Below are 22,779 nucleotides of genomic sequence, written 5' to 3'. Positions count from 1 at the left end.
GATTAGGCTTTTGCGAGTTTGTTTTTGTTTGAATATGAGCTTATTCTCCTCTTCCTCCTCCTCTTCCTCCTCCTCCTCTTGGGTTTGATTCCCTGCACTCCCGTGCATAAACACTCTCTCCTCGGGGTGTTCCTTTGAACAACTTAGCCAGGCATTAGCTGACGGAGGGGCCTGCAGTTTGTGCAGCAATGCCTAAAGAGAGGATGTGTTTGATCCAGAAACATATGTCCTTGGTTCAGTCTCTGCATCCTCAGGCACCGGGCTCCCCCACTGCTGCTGCCAACCACTTCCTGCTATGCCCTGGTATTCCTCAGCCTCCCACTGTGATAAAAGCTATTACGCTGGAGAGAAGTATCCTTCTTATTGAGCTAAGCCACCCCGCAGCACAGAACAATACAGACCTATTCCCTCAACACACACACACACACAGCAGAGGCGTGCGTTAATAACTGTACACTGTTAACGAGCAATTTAACATATAATGTCATAAAATTGCTTTGATTAGGACGTTACTTAAATACTGTTTTTGTCATACAGTAGTGGGCTGCGCTGTAATAAATGTCGCGTGACGAAAACATTACAGAGAGAAATCAGGTTGAATAAATGTGAAAATTAAATCATGATTAAATCATCATTCATTTTCGTTGCATGCAGAGCAGCAGCAGCAGCGCTATGACAGGCGGTCCCGTCGCAACCTGTGATGAAGCCAGCAAATCAACCGTGTCAGGAGAATATTGTTGTACTACAATTTCCTGCAACAAAAAAATGCTGACAAAATATATATTGCCCAACTGCAGAGAGCAACCTGCTGTGTGTTTCAGAAGCAAAACCAAATCAGAAGAGAGCAATATGCTCGAGCAATGTTCCCATTTTCACGACAACAATGTTATGTGAGGAGGAAAAAGAGGATCTCCATGTCTGATTTGATGAGAAATAACGGAATATTTATTTGATCACTCATAGGGTCGGTATTATGAAAAAGAGAAAGTCACACCCAGAATATGTAACTAGAGGGACGGCGATATAAAATCAGATTTTCCGTTATCAAACGTCGGGTTCTTTTGGGAGATTTGGAGTTATTTCCGCAATTGTAAAAAGTGACAGCCTTAAGAGCTACCTCAAAAGTGAATACCACATTGATTGCTTTTTTTCCATAGAGCTCCGGGACAAATCAGCATTGCCGTCTGCTTGCTTTAGAAAGTGATTTGTAAGAAAAGAACATCTAAAAGTTTCCAAGCAAACCCTGTTCACCTGAGACACACTTTGCAATTTTCTCTCTTAACTTGATTGAAAGCTGTTGTTTGGTCGACTGTGGAGACCTGAGTCTTCACAAGATACTGTATTTACTAAGCATTAGGCTCAGTCAAGGTAGGAGGCTCTCTCTCGCTTGTGCAGTTCAAATATTTAGCTGCCCTGATTGGCTGAGAACTCGGGGGGGGGGGGCGGGTGGTATGGATCAGATGGGGTTGGTAGTGGATGAAGAGATTGCACACAGAATAGGGCTATCTCTCTCTCTCTCTCTCTCTCTCTCTCTCTGTCTCACACACACACCCACACACACACACTGCGAGCCCCCTCAGGTGAACAGGTGCAGTCATGGTTTGTCACAGATGCTCGGCGCAATTCGTCAGCTGCCATTCCTCCTGTCCACCTCAGGTGGGTGGGGGGACTTTCACCGCAACACAGCGCCTCAACACACACACACACCCACACACACACACACACACACGCACACACACACTATGAACACACACTCTCTCAGGTCATCCTCTACTCCCACACCTCAGTAGCTCCTAAGGCTATCTAATGAGCACCCAGGCATGCGTGAGAGTAAAAAGCTAACCACCGCTGTGATGTATGCTAAATGTGTATGTGTTGGTAGTACAGTAGTAGGGCTGGGCGATATTTCAATATTCTCGTTTATTGTCTTTCAGTGTAATCCTATCGATGATTATGTGAATATATAGCCTGACACATATTTCTGCTGTCTAAATTGATGATGACAAGCACATTTGACTTAAAAACTCATAAAATAAGGTATAGTAGGAAATGCTATTTGAATATTTCTAACATCATCATTCAGTTCAATAAGATACATTTTATCAGTTGACATGATTTTGCATACATGAACCCATACCGTGCTATAGATATAGATATCAAGAAAGAGTCCTTATGATTATCATGATATTGTTTTGACAATATCGCCCAGCCTTGGTAGCTTTTTAAGGTCCTTACACATCGGGAGCGTTTTTTTTCTCGTGCGATTAATTTCGCATGTCAATCATATTTTCCGAACCTATATCAGTCAATGCCACCGTTCATACCAACGGCGAAGTATCGCTGAGCGTTATTGCGGCGTTTATTTTTTCGGACCACGGTCGATTTTCCAGAAATTCGCTTCCGACGTCTGTTGCTGTGATTGACAGGTGGGTCAAAATTCGCAATTCGCAATTTCGTGCTGTATATTCGCATCGCTCTTGGTGTGTAACAGCCTTGACTCTGTATCTTCCATTGTTTTTTAAGGCCATGTTCACAATACAGGCAAATCCGATTTGCTGATAAAGTCATTAATCATCATTATCTTGATTGGTTTCCCAAATCTGATTTGGGAGTGTGTCCGCACTGCCACAAATCTGATTTGGGCAAGTGTTCAAGTTGGATCTGTGTGTCCAGATACAATGAGCCAATGAGCCAACATACAATATTTCTGGCAGTATTTACATGTCTGCTCTCTGCTCTTCAAGTCCCCGCCCCCCCTGCAAAAGACACTCTCAAATCTGATTTGGGTGATCAGCGCGTCCACACTGAAGTCACATCAGTCGAAACCAGATTGGGAAACTACCTCCATATGTGGTTTGGGACACAAGTGACACAAATCAGACTTGGAGCGTCCAGACTCATAAAACCAATCTGGATATAGAATCATGAATAGATCACTAAAGTTCACAAATCAGATTTGGCCTCCTAGTCTAAACACGGCCTAACTTTGTGGAAAGCCAACAACACTCTCCACCCACTTGCAAATGTATGCCATGTATATCCAGCCCTTAGCTGCTGTGTTTACAGCTCGCCTCGTTCAACATCCAGCCCTAGCTGCTGCTTGCTGTGTGTGTATACAGCTCGCCCGGGTTCCTCCGCGCCTCCGCCTGGACCCGCCGTGTGTGACAGAGGGACATTAATCACAGGCCTGGGTAATAAAGCGAGCAGGGATGGGCATGTGGGGGCCAGGGGGGGGGGCAGGCGCCTGGAGGGACCAAGGGGTGTTTAGGGAAATCACAGCGCGCGTTTATGACACACACGGCTACACAGGCTATACACTTTTTTTTACACTCGCAGCTTTTTAGGTGCACATCTCTCTCTCACGCGCGCCGTACCAGAGCGCCGCGCATGCACGCACACACACACACACACACACATAAACATGGCCGCCTCGCTGCTCCCGCACTGACATTCTGAGAAATTAAACGAAGGAGAAAGCGGCATGTGAAAATTGGGTGGGAAAAAATGGACTGTTAGGTGACCTGTTACTTTTGATTAGTTTGTGTTGAGACACAGTCAACACCCCCCCCCCCCCCCCCCACACACACACACACACACACACACTCTAACCACTCCCCCTCCCACCCCCGATGTGCGATGTCACTGAACCGTGCCCCTCCCTCATTACTCAAGTGCTCATTTAGCGAGCGACTTCTTCTCCTCAGAGCAGCAGAGGACATTTTGTTGATTTGGAGAAATAGCAGAAGCTTGTTTATGGCGGTATAAAAGGGGCCACTTTCCAGGCTGGCTCTGACTGCTAAAATGATGTGTGTGATGGGCAGAAAGGCACGATGCTGCTGGCTTTTTGATAGGAGATGATGATGATCTAGGCTAGATGGAGCTGTCTGGTTTTGATGTCGGGGCAAAATGGCAGCAGAACACACACTTAAGATGCCTCGTGAGGTTTTATCACAGAAAACTTTTAACATCTCTTCAACAATTTGCTGTCCCCCCCCCCCCCCCTCCTGGTTCCTTTGGGTTGTTGCAGTTTGTTAATATCGCCCTCATTCCATCTTGACATTTTACAAGGTGTGTGTGTGTGTGTGTGTGTGTGTGCGCGCGTGTGTGTTCATGCCGTGTGCCTGCAAGTGTCTCCATTCTTGTCGTTTGTTGTCTATTTTCAAGTGTCTCTGCACTTGTATGTGGCTCCGCGAGGAGTATTATTATAAAGGGTAGTTTGAAAAATGAGATCCCAACAATAGATGGGTTTCATGGGCTCGTTAATGCAGCACAAATACACCAGAGCCTCGGCCCAACTATACATCCTCATCATGGTCAGCACCTTCAGCTCACACACTGCAGAGTGGATGTTGGATATCGGACAGTTTTTCCAACGTGTGCAAAAGAAATGTCAGACTCATTTTCCAATGAAGTCGTCAGTCAAAAAATAAAGAACACAGAGACGTAAACAGCCTTCGTTGAAACTACCTTAAACAGAGAAATTACAACTCTAGCTATTATTTTATTGTGTAGTTTCCTCATTATATCTAAACAAAATGGAAAAATTGCACGTCATTCCCCTCTCTCACCTCCATATTTCCTGTTTGTGTCCACTGTAAACCGGCCAATATCTTAAAAGAACATTGAAAGATCTCTGTACAAAAGAGTTACTTCTGGACTGTTCCTGGACTCAATTTTCCATAATCCTCCACACCTCACATTTGCCCTTTCCCCTGATTCACCCATGCACACACCTGCCAGTAATCACCCATGCACACCTGACAGCACTCTGGACTAATTAGCCCATACTAATTGCCACATACACATATTCATATGGGCTACATATACACATATACATGTTGGAATGCAACAGTGTAAATAAATATGTTTAAACCCTGACCGGAGTGGCCTGGACCTCCCTTCTTCATATTGCAATCTGACCGTTGCACCATGATGTGTTCATGTCCTGACCTGAACCCCCTCAAAACCTTTCTAACAATGTCCGTCAAACCAGACTTCGAGCGAAGGATGACGGTGTCAATCCTTTAGAATGTCTATAGAAGAACTTTGAGCAGAGTCTGCTGACACATCGTCAAAATATGACCAACGAAATACTTTTTTATACATCTAAAATGTGAGTTACCTTATTCACCTTATGTAGCCCCGCCCACTTGACCCACTGTGTCACGACTTCCTGTTCAAAACGCCGGCTGTTTTACCTGCTCAAACTAGTCTGACTCACCTGGTTTGACAAACCTAGTTTGACTCACATTATGAGTCAGACTAGGTTTATGAGTCACAGCAAGTGTAAATACAGAATACGGAACTTCCAATTGTATTTACACTTCCTGTTAGTCTCTCAAGCCAGACGGTCTCTTCTACATAAGGTGAATATTTTGGTATTTTGTGGAACCAGAGGTGAGAGTCTGTTTATTTTTTTATTATCATTTTTTTTAATGAGTAGCAGACCACTTGGTTTAGCTGCAAACTTGCTGGCTTTTAACCAAAAAGAGCATAAGGTTTAGTGCGTAGTGTTATTTACAAACCCTTCCAAAGAGTCCATGGAAACATAGGAATGGTACCACTCCATCAAACTAAAAATATATATATATTTTTGTTTCCAGAAAATTAGACCTGGAGTTTGACATTAATATAAATATAAATATAGGGTATCATTGAAGTAATTTTTTGTCAGATTTCTTTTTTTTTATGTTTTATGGACCAATCCATTGTGTTTGACTCGGTGGAAGTTAGTTTCTAACCTTTGCCTGAGCATCCAACTTAACGGGGAGGTACCTAGCTACATGTTACATACGATCCCTATTAGAAACAAACTATATTATGCAGTGTGGCATCATCACACCTCAAAGTCTTTGCTCTGCTGTTGCTCAAACAGTTCTTAGAACAACCTTGCTACTGCAGCACTGCGTTTCAAAGAAGCAGCACAACGTACCAACCTAATTGGCAGCTTCATATAACTGCTGAATCTAACTCCCTATTACCCAGCTTTACTACTGTGTCCTATAGCGAGGCAATTAACCCTGCCTCGTAAGATAACCCCCGCTGCTCTGTGCTGGAAAAGCATCCCCCAAATACAAAAGAGTGTGGAGTTAATTAAACTTTTTTGTTGGCAATAGAAGTGTAATAGATATAGGATTCATATCGGAGATTCAGGTCAAGTGTCTCTACAATAGGGTAGATAGTTACAAACACCCTGTGCCTGCCTCCCGGCAATTTGATAGGGATGGGGAATCGAGAACCGGAACCATGTAGAACCGGTTCCAAATTGTCCACCAGTTAAGTCTGAATCGTCGGCCTCCGACGTTAACGATATTCAAATATTTGTATAGATTTTTTTCAAACAGACAAAAAACTCACAAAACGTAAACCCCCCTTTCCCACATGGAGACACAAAAATAAAATAAAAGACAAAACAAAACAAAACAGCAACATATAAGTGATGACCACTACCTCACACAGTTCCCATCACCACCTTATTATAGAAATGTAAAAAAGTAGACAGAATATCATTTTACTCTATTGTAGCATATTGAGACTCAAAAAAAAAAAAAAAATGGTTGCCAGACTTTAACCCTAACCCTAACCCTATTACCAACGCCGGCATGTTTTTTTCTGAGGGTTGTGCATGTGCATCGCAAAAAAACAACAACATTAGGGTAGTGCTACAACCCAGGTTTTACGAGTGAGAACGAGTTTCGAAACAAAGTACAACTCCTTATGTGTCATGACATCAAACTACTGTATGCATCGACGCTGCTGGAAACTTGGCGAGGAGTCATGACAGTGCTACTTGTAACGTCTGTAAAATGATCATGTCGAGGGTGGAGACAGCAGCGATACGTTGAAACATTAGGGCTGTCTTCGGCTCAGAATTTCTTTTAGTCGAATCGGATTTGGCTGTTCAATACGAATATTCGACTTTTTCTTTCTTTCTTCCTTTTGTTTAATAATCAGAAAATCCATTGGCATGAGCTTGTTTGATTTGTTTAATTCTGACTTGGTTTTATGGTATTAATAGGCTGATACCTATACCCAAATAGGTTATATATATATCAATCTATTGGGCGAAACAAGCAATTCTATGTCAAATCAGACATTCAGCACCCCCTATATAGCCAGAATGGAATGATCCTTGTTTCATAACCACATTTTGTGACTATTCGAATCAGGCTCCTTCGACCGAATCGTTGAATCGTTGACTATTCGGGGTCCCCCTTATGAAACGTGTTGTAACATTTTAAGAAAAGGCCTTATGGCCTATATGCAGACATTCTACGCTTTGTTCAGACTCAAGAGATAATGAAATGGCTACGTCTACGCGGAAAACCTGTGCAAGTCTACTTTTTTCCACACCGAAAATTGATCAGGAATCGATAGAGAATCGGACGGATAAGCAGAATCGATCATGTCATTGGTATACTATCAATAAAATCTCATCGATTCCCATCCCGACAATTCGATCTGCGTGTCTCCTTCAATCTGCTTTTTCAATGGAGATGAATCTTGCCTCTTCTCAAAGTTTCTGATGCCTGAGTTGTTTTGCTCCTGCTTTACACAGAGTCATCCGAAAATGCAATCCTACTAAAGAGTTGCTGCATATCAAAGCGTTTTAGCCTCTCTTTCGTTTACTCTCATTTGGGTTCAGGTCCAATTTTGGTTCTGAGACGTCCTCCCGTCTTTTTCACGGGGTGTCTTTGCCTAGAAGAAAAGATGAAAGGCCACATTAATCTTCTGCTGTCCAAAAATTGAGTCTGACAATATTGGTGTCCGTGAGTACAAACTTGACAAAATAGCGGACGCTGAAAAGATAAACATGCTGTAGGCCTGTTGTGAGCACAGATTGATATCTCGAGGTTCAAAGTGGGATTTTATGACACAAATAAATCGATATATTTTGATTCTAGAATTACAACCAGAAGTAAGAACGCTGTTTCTCTGCGAAAAAGAAAAAAGGGAACATTTTCCTCTGATGGATTAAGGATGTCTAACCAGGGGTGGAGCGCTGCCGGAGCAGTGAGAAATTTGGATGCAGTGCACCCACAATAGTCAAAGTTCTCATAATCCAGTTGCAATTCATAGCTACACATTTGATTAAGCGCCTGAAGATCCAATCATCACTAGCGTATTGTCATGCAAAACAGTCAATGAAAACAAATGAAATTGTCAAAGTTGTCATATTGACATTTAAGGTGTACCGATTGATTCACGGCGTCGACTCAGGCATTGGGTAACATGCAAGAAAACATTCCACCTTAAAAGTTGCTGCATTGTAGGGCGTCCCGGACGGGGCTCACCTGGTAGTGTCACGATTGTGACTTTGTCAGACTTTCCCTATGTCTCTCTAGTCCCCTCAGGTCCCTCATGTTTCACTGTCTAGGTCCAGCAGATCTATGTTAGTCTCCAGTCTGTGTCTTGTTAGTAAATCACCCAGCTGTTTCCCATGTCTAATCACTTCCCTCTGTGTATTTATGTTCCTGTTCCCCTCTCAGTCTCTGTCCCTCTGTCTGGTCGTCTGTCCATGTTATCTGTCATTATGTTACCTGTCGTTTCGTTAAATAGATAGATAGATAGATAGATAGAGTACTTTATTCATCCCCGAGGGGAAATTCTGGCGTTACAGCAGCAGTAGCATCAATGACAGTGACAAGAGCATCAATGACAAGAGCATCAATGACATTAAACAATTAAACAATAAAAAAGTTACACAAATAAAAAAAGTTACACAACTAAGGTAAGGTGCAGAAACAGCAGTATTAAAATATTGCAATAAGAAAAGAAACAAACCAATACGAAAATATACAATATACAATATATACCACTTTACTAATACCGCCTTTACATCTTACGTTTCCCAGAAACTGTAGGTAAATTAAATTAAATCAACTAAAAATACTCCTAAATAGTATTGAATAATACTATTATTTATATTTATATTATTTCTCAAACTAAACTAAAGCTGTACAGTTTGTTATTTATATAATGATTGATATGACTATACATACTATACATAGTGAGTGTGCAATGTGGGCATGTGTACAGTGCATAGGATTCAATGTTCAGGAGGGCGGGAGGGGAGGGGGCGGTAGGGAGAGGAGGGCCCTCCTCTCTCTGCGTGTCCAGGAGTTATTGTAAATTGTTATTGCGGTGGGTACGAAAGACCTCCTGTAACGCTCCTTGCTACAGGGAAGCTGACGGAGCCTCTGACTGAAACCGCTCCGTTGTCCAGCCAGCAGGTCGTAAAGGGGGTGTGTCGTGTCATCCATGATTTTGAGTATTTTTTGTAGCATCCTTCCCTCCACAACCACCTCCAGGGGCTCCAGAGTGGTCCCCAGCACAGAGCCCGCTCTCCTAAAAAGTTTGTTCAGTTTGTTAGAGTCGCTGGCTCTGATGCAGTTGCCCCAGCAGGTGGCTGCAAAGAGAATTGCGCTTGCTACCACAGACTGATAAAAGATATGCAGCATCTTGCTGCACACGTTGAAGGATCTGAGCCTCCTCAGGAAATAGAGGCTGCTCTGCCCCTTCTTGTAGACAGCCTCGGTGTTACATCTCCAGTCCAGTTTTTTGTCCAGGTGAACGCCCAGGTATTTATAGCTGTCCACACTCACCACCTCCTCACCCCCGATGGAGATAGGGATCGGCTCAGTGCTGGTCCTCCTGAAGTCCACAACCATCTCCCCAGTTTTGGGTTTACTCATCATCCGCCTCCTGCTGTTGTCCTGCAATTGGGTCCTCTACACCGCTCACCGGGACAGGTACCACAAAGGCTCGGTCCTTCGCGCGGCCGACCCGGGTTCGAATCCGACCCGTGGTCCATTGGCGCATGTCATCCCCTCTCTCTCTCTCTCTCTCTCTCCACCTTTCCTGTCTGCCTACTGTCCTATCAAATAAAGCCAAAATGCCCGTTCAAAAAAGTGATCTTACAAAAAAATAAGCTGTGTTGTAGCCTTTGAGCAGCACAGTGAATGAATTATTTTTTAGCTACCAAGAGCTAACTAGCTTCCAGGTCAGTACACTGCCTTACTGCTATCCCAAGAACTCTTCCATTTTAGAGGCGCCGTGCCTTGTTGACAGTTGGCTGTTTTGGATTGCGTTGTGCGGGGGGGAAATGGGCATGTGCGGGTTTTGAGAGTCGCTCGTTTTTATTTTTAAACCCGTTTTTGGGCTGGAAACCAAGAGCTTTTATCTGGCAACACTCTGGACGTCTGTCATCAGTTCCTCGTACACAGAATGAATAGAATGTCAGTACGTGCAAAAGAAAACACGTCAACATTATGAATGAAGCTTTGAATAATACTATTCAGTACAGCCCTAGACTAAACTAATGGAGAAATAATGCAATTAGCAAAAAAGAAACATCGCTCACTTCCTCAATGTCCTTATTTAGAGTCAGACATATTGAATAATGCAAATAAATTGAATGTTAAATTGAAAATGTGCCAACAACGTCTCTCTGAATGAGAGGTATCACATTGTTGCATATTTCAGCGTATCTTAAACCATGCACAATATTAAGACATCACTTGCGCACATCCCTGGTAGCCAAATCATCAGAGGCAAAAATGTGTCCTCGTTTGATCTGCTTCTATTGGCCATCCTAGAAGAGCCGGGGTGGAGTAATGGAGGAGAGACAGAGTAGAGAGGGGAGAGAGGGGGGAGAGATGAATGTCACCCCTGCTCTCATATGTCATATTGTTAGCCATAGATATGAGGAGAACGCCTCAAGGTCGAACGCGGAGCAGCGACATGAATAATCTATCAGAGGTTTCCTCCAACTAAATGGAGGAAAATATGTCTGCAATGCTCCGCATGGATTATTGATGCTTTAATATGCCCCCAGTGGACGGACAGTCACCTGAGAGCACGGAGAGATGCTGTCGGGGGCCGAGTTAATTGTGTACGTCTGCGATGCACGTTGCACGCTGGCTGTGTGAATGCCAGTTGTCTGGCTGTTAAAGGAACACTCTGCCCATTTTCAACCAGCTTTGTATCATTAGAACATCAGTAGTATATCAGAAAACTTAACGGTTTTGAAGTCTGTCATTTAATTTGACAGTTATTGAGTGTTAAAGTGTGGACCAGTGACATCACTGGTCCACACTAACTCAAATTAATAACTCATTAACTCAAATGAACTCTCAATAACTGTCAGACTAGATGAATGATGAATAGTTTGACAGTTATTGAGAGTTGATTTGAGTTAATGAGTTATTAATTTGAGTTAGTGTGGACCAGTGATGTCACTGGTCCACACTTTAACACTCAATAACTTTCAAATTAAATGACAGACTTCAAAACCGTTAACAGTTTTCTGATATACTACTGATGTTCTAATGATACAAAGCTGGTTGAAAATGGGGTGGGAGTGTTCCTTTAAGCTTGGCTACATGTGGGATGCAGAGCCGTGTATATAGTAGAGTCGCGACATCTCCATTCACTCCAATGGACCAGTTTTTTTACTCTCAAGAGTTCCAGGAAGTAAGGTCCTGGATTAAGCAGCGCTGTTGAGTTGTAGCAAAATGGACAGTTTGTGATGTACTTTGAAAGTTTTTTTTTTTTTTTTTAATCAAATTGTACATTAGCGCGAGACCCCTTCCTGGCTGTTCATTGGCTAATGAGTCACACATTTTTGGTCCTCTGCTGACGCCACTCTCTAAATTGCTCTGGTAGGATCTATACTCTGGTGTCTTGGTGATGGATTGTAGTAATAGAGTGTTTCTGGTCGGAAAGTCTAATCAGGTTTGTATTATTTATGTACACGCTTTTGACCAAATCATCGATCTTTGTGCTTTGACATGTTCGTTTTTTTTAAACTCCAATCACTCTCGCGCCAACACAGGCACACATAACGGTACACACATACATGTGTGGGTGTGTTGCCGACGCGTTCCAACACACATTTAAATCACACTTCCGTCTCAAACCGGGTTTGGCCCTCGGAGCTGTCCGGATGACCGCTCGGACGCGGGGGAATGTCAGGCCCGTCTTTTTGCCCGGCGCTATTTGACCCTTCTTCAAAGTAACATTTTGTGAAGTGTTGTTCAGCTCATCCCTACAAGCTTAGGAGAGCTGCTCTCTGAGGAGTCCAGTCTGCTGACCTGCAACACTGCAAAGACAGACAGACAGACAAGCCCGGGCCAAGTGCACTCAAGCACAACCACTCAAACCCCCCTTCCTCCTCCTCCTCCTCCTCCAGCCCCGGTCAGACGCGCCAACGGGGGAAAGATTGTATTAGTCCCAAGTTTTGTGGTCTTGAACGCGGCGCTCTGCTGCTTAGCGACGCTGTAAAGGTCTATACGCCCTTTAATGGAATTGATGGGCCGGCTTTAACGGCGGCTTTACAGTCATGTTCGTGTCTTATCGCATTTATATGAATAATAGCGGCGACGCCTTTCAAGCCCCGGCTTTTAAAAGCAAGAGGATGCCCTCCTATAAAACGTTGCCTAAGTGAACACACTCTCACTTTTTACCATCTATGTTAAGATGTATCACTCCGAACTTAACCTCTGTGGTTTTCAGGGTTCAAACCGCCACAGATTTGCTGCAGGAAAAAAGATCTTACATTGATTTCGAAAGAGGATGGGGGGGGCTTCGCTTTAATGTGAGCGGGGTCATTGTTGCTGCTGCGTTCAACGACATCAACGTTATGAATGTGTGGATTCAATTGCAGAGGTGGAAGGTGACACCATGCGGCTCTCTGTTTATTACAGAAGCAATTACATAGTGTAAGTCTACATATCCATTCTTTACTTCAATGACTGTATTGTAGTGTGTCGCTAGTGTTGCTGGCGTTTTTTAGAAGCATTGCGTCTGGCAATAATAGAGACATTAAGATGCTGTGAAAAGGCTTCCCTGATGTTTTATACCGCCTAACAAAGATGATTGCCTCTATTCTCTTTCAGTTAGATCTGATCTGAAAGGTAAGACCGTGGCAAGCGTTGCTAGACGGTTGAGTGTTGGATTGGTACAGGGGGGGGGCACGGTGGCGCAGTGGTAAGCGCTGTCGGCTCACAGCTAGAAGGTCCTGGGTTCGATTTCCCACCTGGGACGCTGTGAGCGCTGAAGGAGTGCGTGGGGTGGGGTGGGGTCGTCAAAAAGGGCCTTTCTGTGTGGAGTTTGCATGTTCTCCCCATGCCCCCCTTGGGGGTTTCCTTCATATACGAACCCCTCACCAAAAACATGCAATATCCTGGTCGCTGATGTGGTGCCTCCTCTGGTCGTTAGGGGCGCCTGTTCGGAGGGAGGGGAACTTGTTGGAATAGCGTGATCCTCCCACGTGCTATGTCCTACCGGTGAAGCTTCCCCCTGTCAGGTGAAAAGAAGCAGCTGGCTAACTGCCCATGTCTCGGAGGAAGCATGGAGCCAGTTTCGGCTCTCCCCAGATCGGCAGAGGATGGAGCAGCAACCAGGATAAATAAATTAAATGAGCACTAATGGGGGATAAAAATGGGATAAAAAAATCAGGGGGGGAAGAAAGAGAAACAAAAAAACAAAGAAGACTGCCTCTATTCTCGTTCAGTTAATTAGCCGTGTTCTGAAAGGTAGACCTTGGCAAGCGTGCTAGTTAGTGTTGCATTGGTATAAGAAATTGGAGACATGGCCGTGCCTGTGCGTGTGCGCTGGCTTAGGCTCCACAAACAGGCAGAGATACATTACATATCTCATAACTAATAATATGCAAATTGGCTCGGGCTGCTGCGTTTGTTTGTGAGCCTGTACTGTACATGCAAAATGTGGATTTCACTGGAGAGCAGTGCTCCATGCTGTGTGTGTTGTTGTGTTGTTGTCGAGCGTTGTTGTCTTTAACGTTGTGTTTTGTAGCATTTGGCGTTTGTTTCACTAATGGCGTGATTGACGAAAGGCCAGCGAGGGCAGCGTGCTGAGATGTGTGAAAACGACTCCTGTGTTAACTAGAATTTGCGAATGGGTCTGTTATAGTCCATTTAAATAGCAGACGCAATCAACTGAGTACCAGTATAGCGTTTTAGTATATGTTGTTGTAACTGACCACTTACGTTACACTGACTGAGATCTCTTATACCACTTTCATACCAACAAGCAGGGCTGCACCAGGGTTACTTGACCCAAATCAAATAGCAACCCGGGTGGTGCGATTCACATTGAAATGAACCCTTGTCAGACCCTGGTTCCACCATGTGGGTCGCCAATGCGGCTCGGGCAAAACCCAGGTTAACCCCCCTTAACCCCATTACCCTAAATCATCCTAAGCAGGGTTCTAGTTTGTAACTTTAAGCTGCTTTACTGGGCTATCCCTGGATCATTTTATTCTTCGATCTACATATTGTGTACTTTTTTTTCCACTACTGTATTAACACATTCACTGCCAGCCTTTTTTTTTTACTGTAGGTAGGTTCTGCCAGAGGGTTTTTTTGAGGATTCTGGCTCATCTTTCAAGACCCGAGGATTCTTTTCTGCTAAGATTTTGTGAACACACAATATCTCAAAAGAACTAATAGAATGTGTGCTTTCTCTGTCTAAAAGAGTTAGTTTGTAGAGTTAGTAGTTATGTAAGCATTAGCAGTTGAATACAGCATGGTTTCAGCGTCTGGAAATTTATTCTGAGATAAATGGCTTTTTGTGAAATTCGATAGAACAGTCACTTTAACCATTCATTTTTGGCATCAGTAAGACGTCAGACATCTAAACAATAGTTTTGAACAGTAATTTCCTCCATAACAGCAGGAAACCCCCCTCTGCTTCCAACTCCTCCCTCCGTGGGCGTTCTCCTCCGCAGCATTTGTCACAAGCGAGTGTTCTGCTGCTGCTGCTGCTGCTGCGAGTTTGAGCAGCCTCCCTCCCTGGCAGCGAGTGTGGATAGGGCTCACTTGTTTCTTGGGTTTGAGAGCTTTGATGAAGCTTTGTGCGATTCTAGGCTTTATGCTGCGTGTTTCAAAGTGTTTTCCACCCAGTCTATTTTTGGAATCCCCCACCGCCAGGTCCCAGCGCGATAATGCGCCAAAGTGAAAGCGTTTTCGCCAATCCATTTTACAGTAGAGAATGGTTTCCTCGCGCGTTACCCTACAGTTTTGGCTCTTGCTTTTCCTAGTGTGGAGAGCACTGTCGCCACTTAGTGGGTCCGTGGAATGGGTTGTACACGTTCGCTGACTCCAATATTTTTATAGGAGACGTGGGGAGCGTTGATCCACGTCCCACCGTCAAAAAAAAAAAAAAAAAATTTAAGCCGAGATAACTCGTCTTTGGCAGTGAACCGTCGGATTCTGTAAGCCGAGATAACTCGTCAATGGCAGTGAACGTGTTAATGTAAATTTGTAATGCTTTTATGTATTCTTGATCCGAAATAAACCAAACCAAACCAAATCCTGGGAATAACCCTGGTTGGAGCCTTGGTGTGAAAGGGGTACCGTACTAGTTTCATCCCGCCCACCAAATGGAAAACTTTCATTTCTCTCTCCCTCTCTCTACCTTGTGCCTACTGCCAGTGAGGAGAAAATGTGTGTGTGTGTGTGTGTGTGTGTGTGTGTGTGTGTGTGTGTGTGTGTGTGTGTGTGTGTGTGTGTGTGTGTGTGCGTGCGTGCGTGCGTGCGTGCGTGTGTGTGTGCGCGCGCGTGTACCAAGTTATGCATCCGTTTGACACAGGTGTGAGCACTCCCATAATCAGCCAGTGTGCATCCTTCTGAATATAAAAGAGGGGAGCGCTCTCTCTCTCTCTCTCCCTCGCCCACTCTATCTCATCACGCGCACGCACACACACACACACACACACACACACACACACACACACACACACACACACACACACACACACACACACACACACACAAATACAACAACAAGAAGAAGAAACAGGCAAATAAACAGGAACAAACACATACTGTAGGGGAGAAGCAGGAGCCAGTTGGCACAGTGTCCCTGTCGAGGGAGGCCTTCAAAGCTCACTGACATGAATTTATGATAACTGCGCCGTGCCTTTGCCAAAGCTCCTCCCCCCTGTACGCTCTGCCATCAAAGCTCCTCCCCCTCCCTCCTGTCTGCTTTGCCATCCCCTTGATCAGAGCTTTGGAAAATGCATATCCACCCAGCAGGTGTCCCCCAGTCCCTTGGAAAGGTGTGTGTGTGTGTGTGTGTGTGTGTGTGTGTGTGTGTGTGTGTGTGTGTGTGTGTGTGTGTGTGTGTGTGTGTGTGTGTGTGTGTGTGTGTGTGTGTGTGTGTGTGTGTGTGTGTGTGTGTGTGTGTGTGTGTGTGTGTGTGCGCGCGCTGGGCCATCCTCATCTGCCTCTCCTTCTCACATGGTTTCATTAAGCTAAGCTCTACTTACTCAACTTTAGGCTCCATCTCTTTGTGCAAAATCCAGTTCAGTGACATAATAACACAATGTTTCTATTGCGTTACTGTAGCCTCTTATTGTGTCATTTCATTGTATTGAGAGGCAAAGTGAACGTCACTTCCTGCTTCAGCACTGTACCAGAGATTTTCTTCCGCCGTTTATTTTCCCCATAGACATTTCGTAAAATGCTTATAATTTTTTTTTACTTGGTCAAACCAAACGGTTCAGCTATATTTAGAATCGGGAGAGACCATAGAACATTTCACTCGGACCAAAAAACAACATTGAATTTTTCTTTTTTAAACCCAATTTTTTTTTACGTTTTGGTCCAAGTGAAATGTTATGCGATCTCTCCTGTTTCTAAATATATCTGTACCGTTTGGCTTGAACAAGTAAAACTATTTGTATAAGCATTTTACGAAATGTCTATGGGAAAATAAATGGCGGATGAAAATCTCTGGTACAGTGCTGAAGCAGGAAGTAGACATGGGAAGTAGGCACTTTGCCTCTCTATTGTGTCATTTAATTGTATTCTGTGCCCAGTACAGACTTTATTATGCTTCACTCTCTCCAACCACCATCCCTGCTCTTTCTCTCTTCCTACCTGCAGATGAGGACTGTGTGAACTGTACGGAGGAGTGTCGGGTCCTGGGCCATTCGGACCGCTGCTGGATGCCCCAGTTCCCGGCGGGAGGAAACCAGGCGGAGGGCGTGGACTACCGCACCAACCTGTTTGTGCCGGCGGGGATGGAGACCGTGCCGGAGACGGAGATCTACGAGACCGTCAACCCCAACGGCAAGAAGACCTTCTGCACTTTTGGCAAGGAGCGGCGCGACCACACCATCCTGGTGGCCAACGTGAAGCCCTACCTGAAGGCCAAGCGCGCCCTCAGCCCGCTCCTCCAGGAGGTGCCCTCGGCCTCCGGCAGCCCCGCCAAGGGCTGCTCCGCCGGCTCTCCCTCCTGCGCCTCCTCGGTCAAGAGCCCCGCGGACGGCGCCGAGGGCAAGCCCCCGCCCACCACCTGCTCCGGCCACTACGGCCCCCCCGACGGTCAGTATCTGTCGCCGGCCAAACAGAGCAGCAGGGAGCAGGGCTGCTACCCTCCCCTGCCTCCGTCGGACCCGGTGGCCAAGGTGCTGGCCGAGGCCCGCTCCAGGATCAGCCAGGAGGCGGTGGGCTCCTCCGGGGAGATGGAGCGCGTGCTGGAGCAGGACGAGCCCGACGGGAGCCGCGACGGCATGGACGCCGACCAGGTCGTGAGAGACATCGACAAACTATTGCAGGACTGCAGAGGCGGCGAGGCCACTGGCACACTCAGGAAGTGACTCAAATCAGTGCGAGGGAAAGGTACGAAGGAAGGAGGGAAGGAGGGAGGGAGAGGAGAGGAGTAGGAAGTGATTCCAAAAAAACTCTCTCTCGTCAAAACTGTCACCAAAACGAATCAACAAAGAGTAAAATGGCTCTTACGCTGGGAGCTGTTATCACTGTCTTTGTTGTTGAACATTACTGCCATTGGAAGGACAATGGGAATATTCAGAACGTCGGTCCTTTGGCGCCGGTTGGTGCCAACGCCGCCGCAAACGACATGGGAATCGAGGAACGGATTTGCAAACAAAAGACTTCTGAGTTCTGCTGAATTTATCGACTCTTTTCCTTTTGGATTCTTAACGGCAGAAGCACCTCGCAACGTGATTTATCTAAGTGCCCACCAGCTCATAACGTGTGTGTTGCTCACGGTCTCTCGTCGAAATCCTACATATCTCAGAGCGTATTGTAGGTTGGGATCTCTGTTATGTGTGACTGCCAACAGAACATTCAAGGACGAGGACTATTTATGGCGCAGACATGACAATCGATAACAGAAAGAGAGAAACCAAGTCTGGTCTCGTTTGGACCAGTGAAAGACCCGCGATACACACACACACAACAACCTTATCTTTTCTGACTTTGTAACGTCGGCGGTTTAAACGTGTGAAGGATCCCGTGTCTGAGAACGGAGAGGTTGCTTAATCAGGGGGGTGTACTGATCATGGGGGTCCGGGATGGACTTGGGGGGTGGGGGGGGGTGGCAGGGGGGGAGGGACCTGAATGTCCCGCTGAGAATTATTAACAGTGTAACCATGTTTCACCTGTCATTTGTAGCCATAATGTGTAAGCTGTGTCTCTCTCACCAACTCTATTTAAACATTCATGTTCCTGACTGGTGTAGCCGTACGCACCAATTGTACACATGTGCACTACACACACACACACACACGCACACACACACACACACATCTGCACACGCCCCTGCAGACACACGTACACAACTGGCCATCTGTGTAATCGTCTTATACATGTATATCATCAGCTTTCTGTCCCTCGTGTACAGTGAATTACCATGTGTCTGACGATGCCTCGAGGCAAATCACGAGCTTGTATAAAAAGGGACATTTTTCCTCAACTGTGAAAAGATATATCTATTATGATATAGATTACTCTATGTATGAAATCCATGTATAGTGTCCAGAATATTAACACAAATATTTATACATTTTTTTCTTTTTTTGAAGAAAAAAAGAGAAATTTCAATTTCAGCAGAATTTCAGCAAACCGTGTCCTGTCGTCCGCGGGGTTTTAGGCGCGGTTAAGAGCGGGATATTTATTCAAAGAACATGCAAAGGACACTGCCATTGTTTCAACGAAAAACACCCAAAAATATAAACGAACAAGAAAATGTCCCTTCCACATTATCACTATACATACTATCATTATATGTGTAACTGTATCCGATTTAAATGTGTTTACATAAAAAAAAAAAAGAATTGACATATTTTTATTGATTTTACTGCAATTTCTGTGCATTTGAGCCAAATTGTTATGTGTACAAAAGCTATATTGTGTATTTTATTAAATTAATATATAGTTGTGGTTGCAATATACATGGGCTTATATTGTATTTGGCAAAAGTTGCCTTAGTAGCTGTCGAACTCTGTGAGTTTGCTTTAGTTTGGTTTTTTTTTGTTGGTTTTGTTGGTGTTTCCCCCCTCCCTCTCTCTCTCTCTACCCTGCATCTTTGCAGGTTTGGCTTCAGTGCTTTTGAGATGTCGCCTCTTTTTAACCCTGAGATCCATCCAGCTGGATCAAATACAATAACTGTTGAAAGCTTAATGAGCCAGCTGATCGAGAATACAATTCAAACCAACTTACATAAAAGCAACAACCACAACAGTTTGAATATTTTTTACCGAGCAGATTTTTACAGGGCAGCTATTTTCTTTAACAATAACTAGTATGGGTATTTTGTGTTGGTTATGTTTTGACTTTCTTTCCAAAAAAAAAGAAAAAAAAAAGAAACCTGCCATATGGAAGGTGGAGTGGTTTCCCTGGTGATCATATAACTGCCTTACCGTCTCTGCGGAGAGCTTGTTGTATCTGTGGAGCTTGTGACTGCTTACGAAGCCCTGGTCCACCAGAATGTGCATTTTATATAAAGGACCCGAAAGAGGTTCCTTTTTTCAGCAGTATGTGTTGTTTATGTCTGTACTCCTTCTTCACTCTACATGTTAGACTTCTCATACTTTGCAGAGAAACTTGACATCCGAAAAAAACTCTTTCTGAAGTTGCTTTGGATTTGATGTTTTTGCTGTTTAGGTACGTGGTTTATATATCAACCAAGTGTCTTCACATTCAGGCTTTCTTAAAAAAAAAACGACAAATAAAAATGATACAAATATTTATTTTTTTGAAAATCTTGGCACATTTTCGGCCGCTCTCTGAAATAAACGGGGAGGTGCGTTTTCTAATATTCACTGACAACACCACAGGCAGAGCAGTAGGCTATTATAGTATAGTGTTAGTGCTGTAGATGTGTTTTGGAAAATGTGACAAACCGCCACCAAATCTGTGTAAAAGATGTATCAAATTGAGTGACTTTTCCATCCATGATGTGGCTCCCCGTGTGGTTAGAAACGGTATTGGGCTTGGGCTGACCTCTCGACAGCAGACACCACACATTCTATCCTACAGACAAGCGTCATACCTCACTACTCTGATGTCACTTCCTTTCTTGCCTCTTTTTCTTAAAGGTACATTCAGCGATGTTCTTGTGTTAGAATAAGTGTTAAATGGCTCTATATTCTGACAGCAATCACTGAAATTTGAGCGTTTGGTCAGTGACTTGAAATGCCCAACCCCCCCGACGTATCTCCGCAACCGTAACTCGTAGGTAAAGGTAAAGTCCCACCGATTGTCACACACCTGAGTGTGCGAAATTTGTTCTCCTGCATTTGACCCACCCCCTGGGGGAGCGGTGAGCAGCAGCAGCAGCGCTGCGCTCGGGAATCATGTTGATCTAACCCCCCAATTCCAACCCTTTGATGCTGAGTGCCAAGCAGGGAGGCAAATGGGTCCCATTTTTATAGTCTTTGGTATGACTCGGCCGGGGATCGAACTCACAACCTCCCGGTCTCAGGGCGGACACTCAAACCACAAGGCCACCGAGCTGGTCCTGCAGGCTCACGGATGGCGGCGTTGGATTTGGTGTAAAAAAACAAACGTGTAGTCATTTATAGGCATCACGATCTGACCTTCCATTTCCCAGAAAATGTCAACTTTTCTCTGATTGGATAGTTTGAGATCGGCGCCAATTCATATCCAATCCACTCTAAAAACAGCCTCTGCCATCTAGTTAGTCTGGGAAACGGAAGGTCGGATCTTGATGCCTTTATGGACTATATGTATTTTTTCGCCCCGAATCCAACGCCGCCGTCCCCGAGTCTCTACGAGTTACGCTTGCGGAGATTCGTCCGCCCTGCCTGCAGGACTACAGGAGAGAGATAGAGGACAGCGGGGGGGGGGGGGGGGGGTTGGGGGGGTTTCAAGTCACTGACCCAAACACTCTTATTTCAGCGATTGCTGTCAGAATAATAGAGCCGTTTAACACTTATTCGAACACAAAAACATCGCTGAATGTACCTTTAACTCTGGAGCCCTGTCTGCGTGAGCAGCTTTGCTTAAGTGACAGAGACAAAGGAAGGAAGACATATTTGTTGACCCTTTCTGTGTAATTTAAAACGGTTGTTGCCGCCTTGGGGGAGACGAGCTAAATGACAGGCACCTTTTGCGAAAAGCATTTTTGCATTACAAAGACATGTCTTGCATTCCTCGCCATTCTGCCGTGTCCTGCCTACTTTACATTTGAGACTTATTTCATTGTTTATTTGCCTCTTTTCTCCCTCGTCTTCAGCTCGGTGTTTGCTCGCCCTCTGAGGAGCAGAGTAACTACCAGCCTTTTCTTCTGCACGCTGTTTGGCTTTGCCAGCTTTTACCCTTGCTCTCTCCCTGGGAGAGACGGCAGAGAGGCTGCCGCTTTTAGAGTGAGATTGGATGATATTGGAAAAAGGGAAATGTTTGTTTATTTTAAATGAGATTTCTTTCCTCATATCTCTCAAACGGCAAATCAAACAAGCCATGTGCATCGTGCAAACAGCAACAGACAAATAAGGGGGGTTACTCTCTTCATACAAAGTGCACACACAGCCCCTCTCTGATCCTAACAACGCGCCACTCAAACAATTCACACACGTCTGTAAAACACAAACACAATTGCATTTCAATTGACAAGGAAAAAGGCTGTAAGAGAGGGTAAACCACTATTCAGACTATTATTTTTATTTATTTTTTGCATTCCAGACCAGACTCTGAGCGGAGGTCCGAATTTCCGAGTTGAAATTTGTGATTTTTACGACCTCCAAGCGGAGATCGGAAAATGTTGACCTCCGAGTTGTCTGGAACACAGACTATCCTCTACTCTCGTGAGTGCGAGCGAGGGTGTGTGTGCGTGCGTGCATGCATGCGCTGTTTCCATGCCTCCATTGTTTTGACAACACTATTTATTTCCTCCCTTTTCAATTTCCTCTATATGGTTTTTAATTCCCACTCCCACATGAAACCCATCTTTTGTCCAGGCACTAATTGAAAAATATGCCCAGGTCACCGTGGGACTCTTGTCTTTTTTCAGTCCCGAATCTGGCTGCCCACAAAGAATCACTGTCACAGTTCAGACACGTTGCTGTGTTGGTTCCCCTGGCCTGGACACTATCCACTCCTCCCTACGCTCTGGCAGGGAACGAGCCGGGGTCCAGTGGGGTGGAAGAGGTGTCTTTTATAGCCATGGTCCTCTCTCTCTCTCTCTCTCTCTCTCTCTCTCAGGCTATTTGCTGTCTAATGAGGCGCAGGCTGCTGAGGTCAGCACATAGTTGGGGATCAAACATAACGTATAAAAGGCCTCTCGTTATTTGTCTAATTACACACTGTGGACATACGGAAAGGATTGATCAGTGCATTATTCAAATGGAGAGCGGGGGTATGTTCAGCCTCTCTGGAGGGGGGGTATGTTCAGCAGCCTCTGAGATCAGGCGGCCCCTCCTCTTCTCTCTGAATCGCACTGGTGCGGGCAGGCAGACACACACACAGACTCACAGACAGCTACACT

The 22,779-nt window shown here is 44.9% G+C and overlaps 1 protein-coding gene across 1 annotated transcript in view; it reads left to right on the top strand.

The window, feature by feature from the left end:
* Positions 1–18,314, top strand: part of pcdh17 (protocadherin 17) — a gene marked incomplete at its 5' end in the record, with an annotated part of 96,481 nt that extends 78,167 nt beyond the window's left edge. Inside the window, one exon of the mRNA XM_083662202.1 lies at positions 16,914–18,314. Within this exon, the coding sequence (XP_083518328.1) occupies positions 16,914–17,629 (716 nt within the window). The 3' untranslated portion in view covers positions 17,630–18,314. The remainder of the gene's footprint in view (positions 1–16,913) is intronic.
* Positions 18,315–22,779: the final 4,465 nt, after the last annotated feature.

This window comes from Poromitra crassiceps (assembly GCF_964638095.1).
Source record: "Poromitra crassiceps genome assembly, chromosome: 28".
NCBI lineage: Eukaryota > Metazoa > Chordata > Actinopteri > Beryciformes > Melamphaidae > Poromitra > Poromitra crassiceps.
Note: the sequence above shows the minus strand (reverse complement) of the source record. Positions and strands in the feature narration are given on the sequence as shown.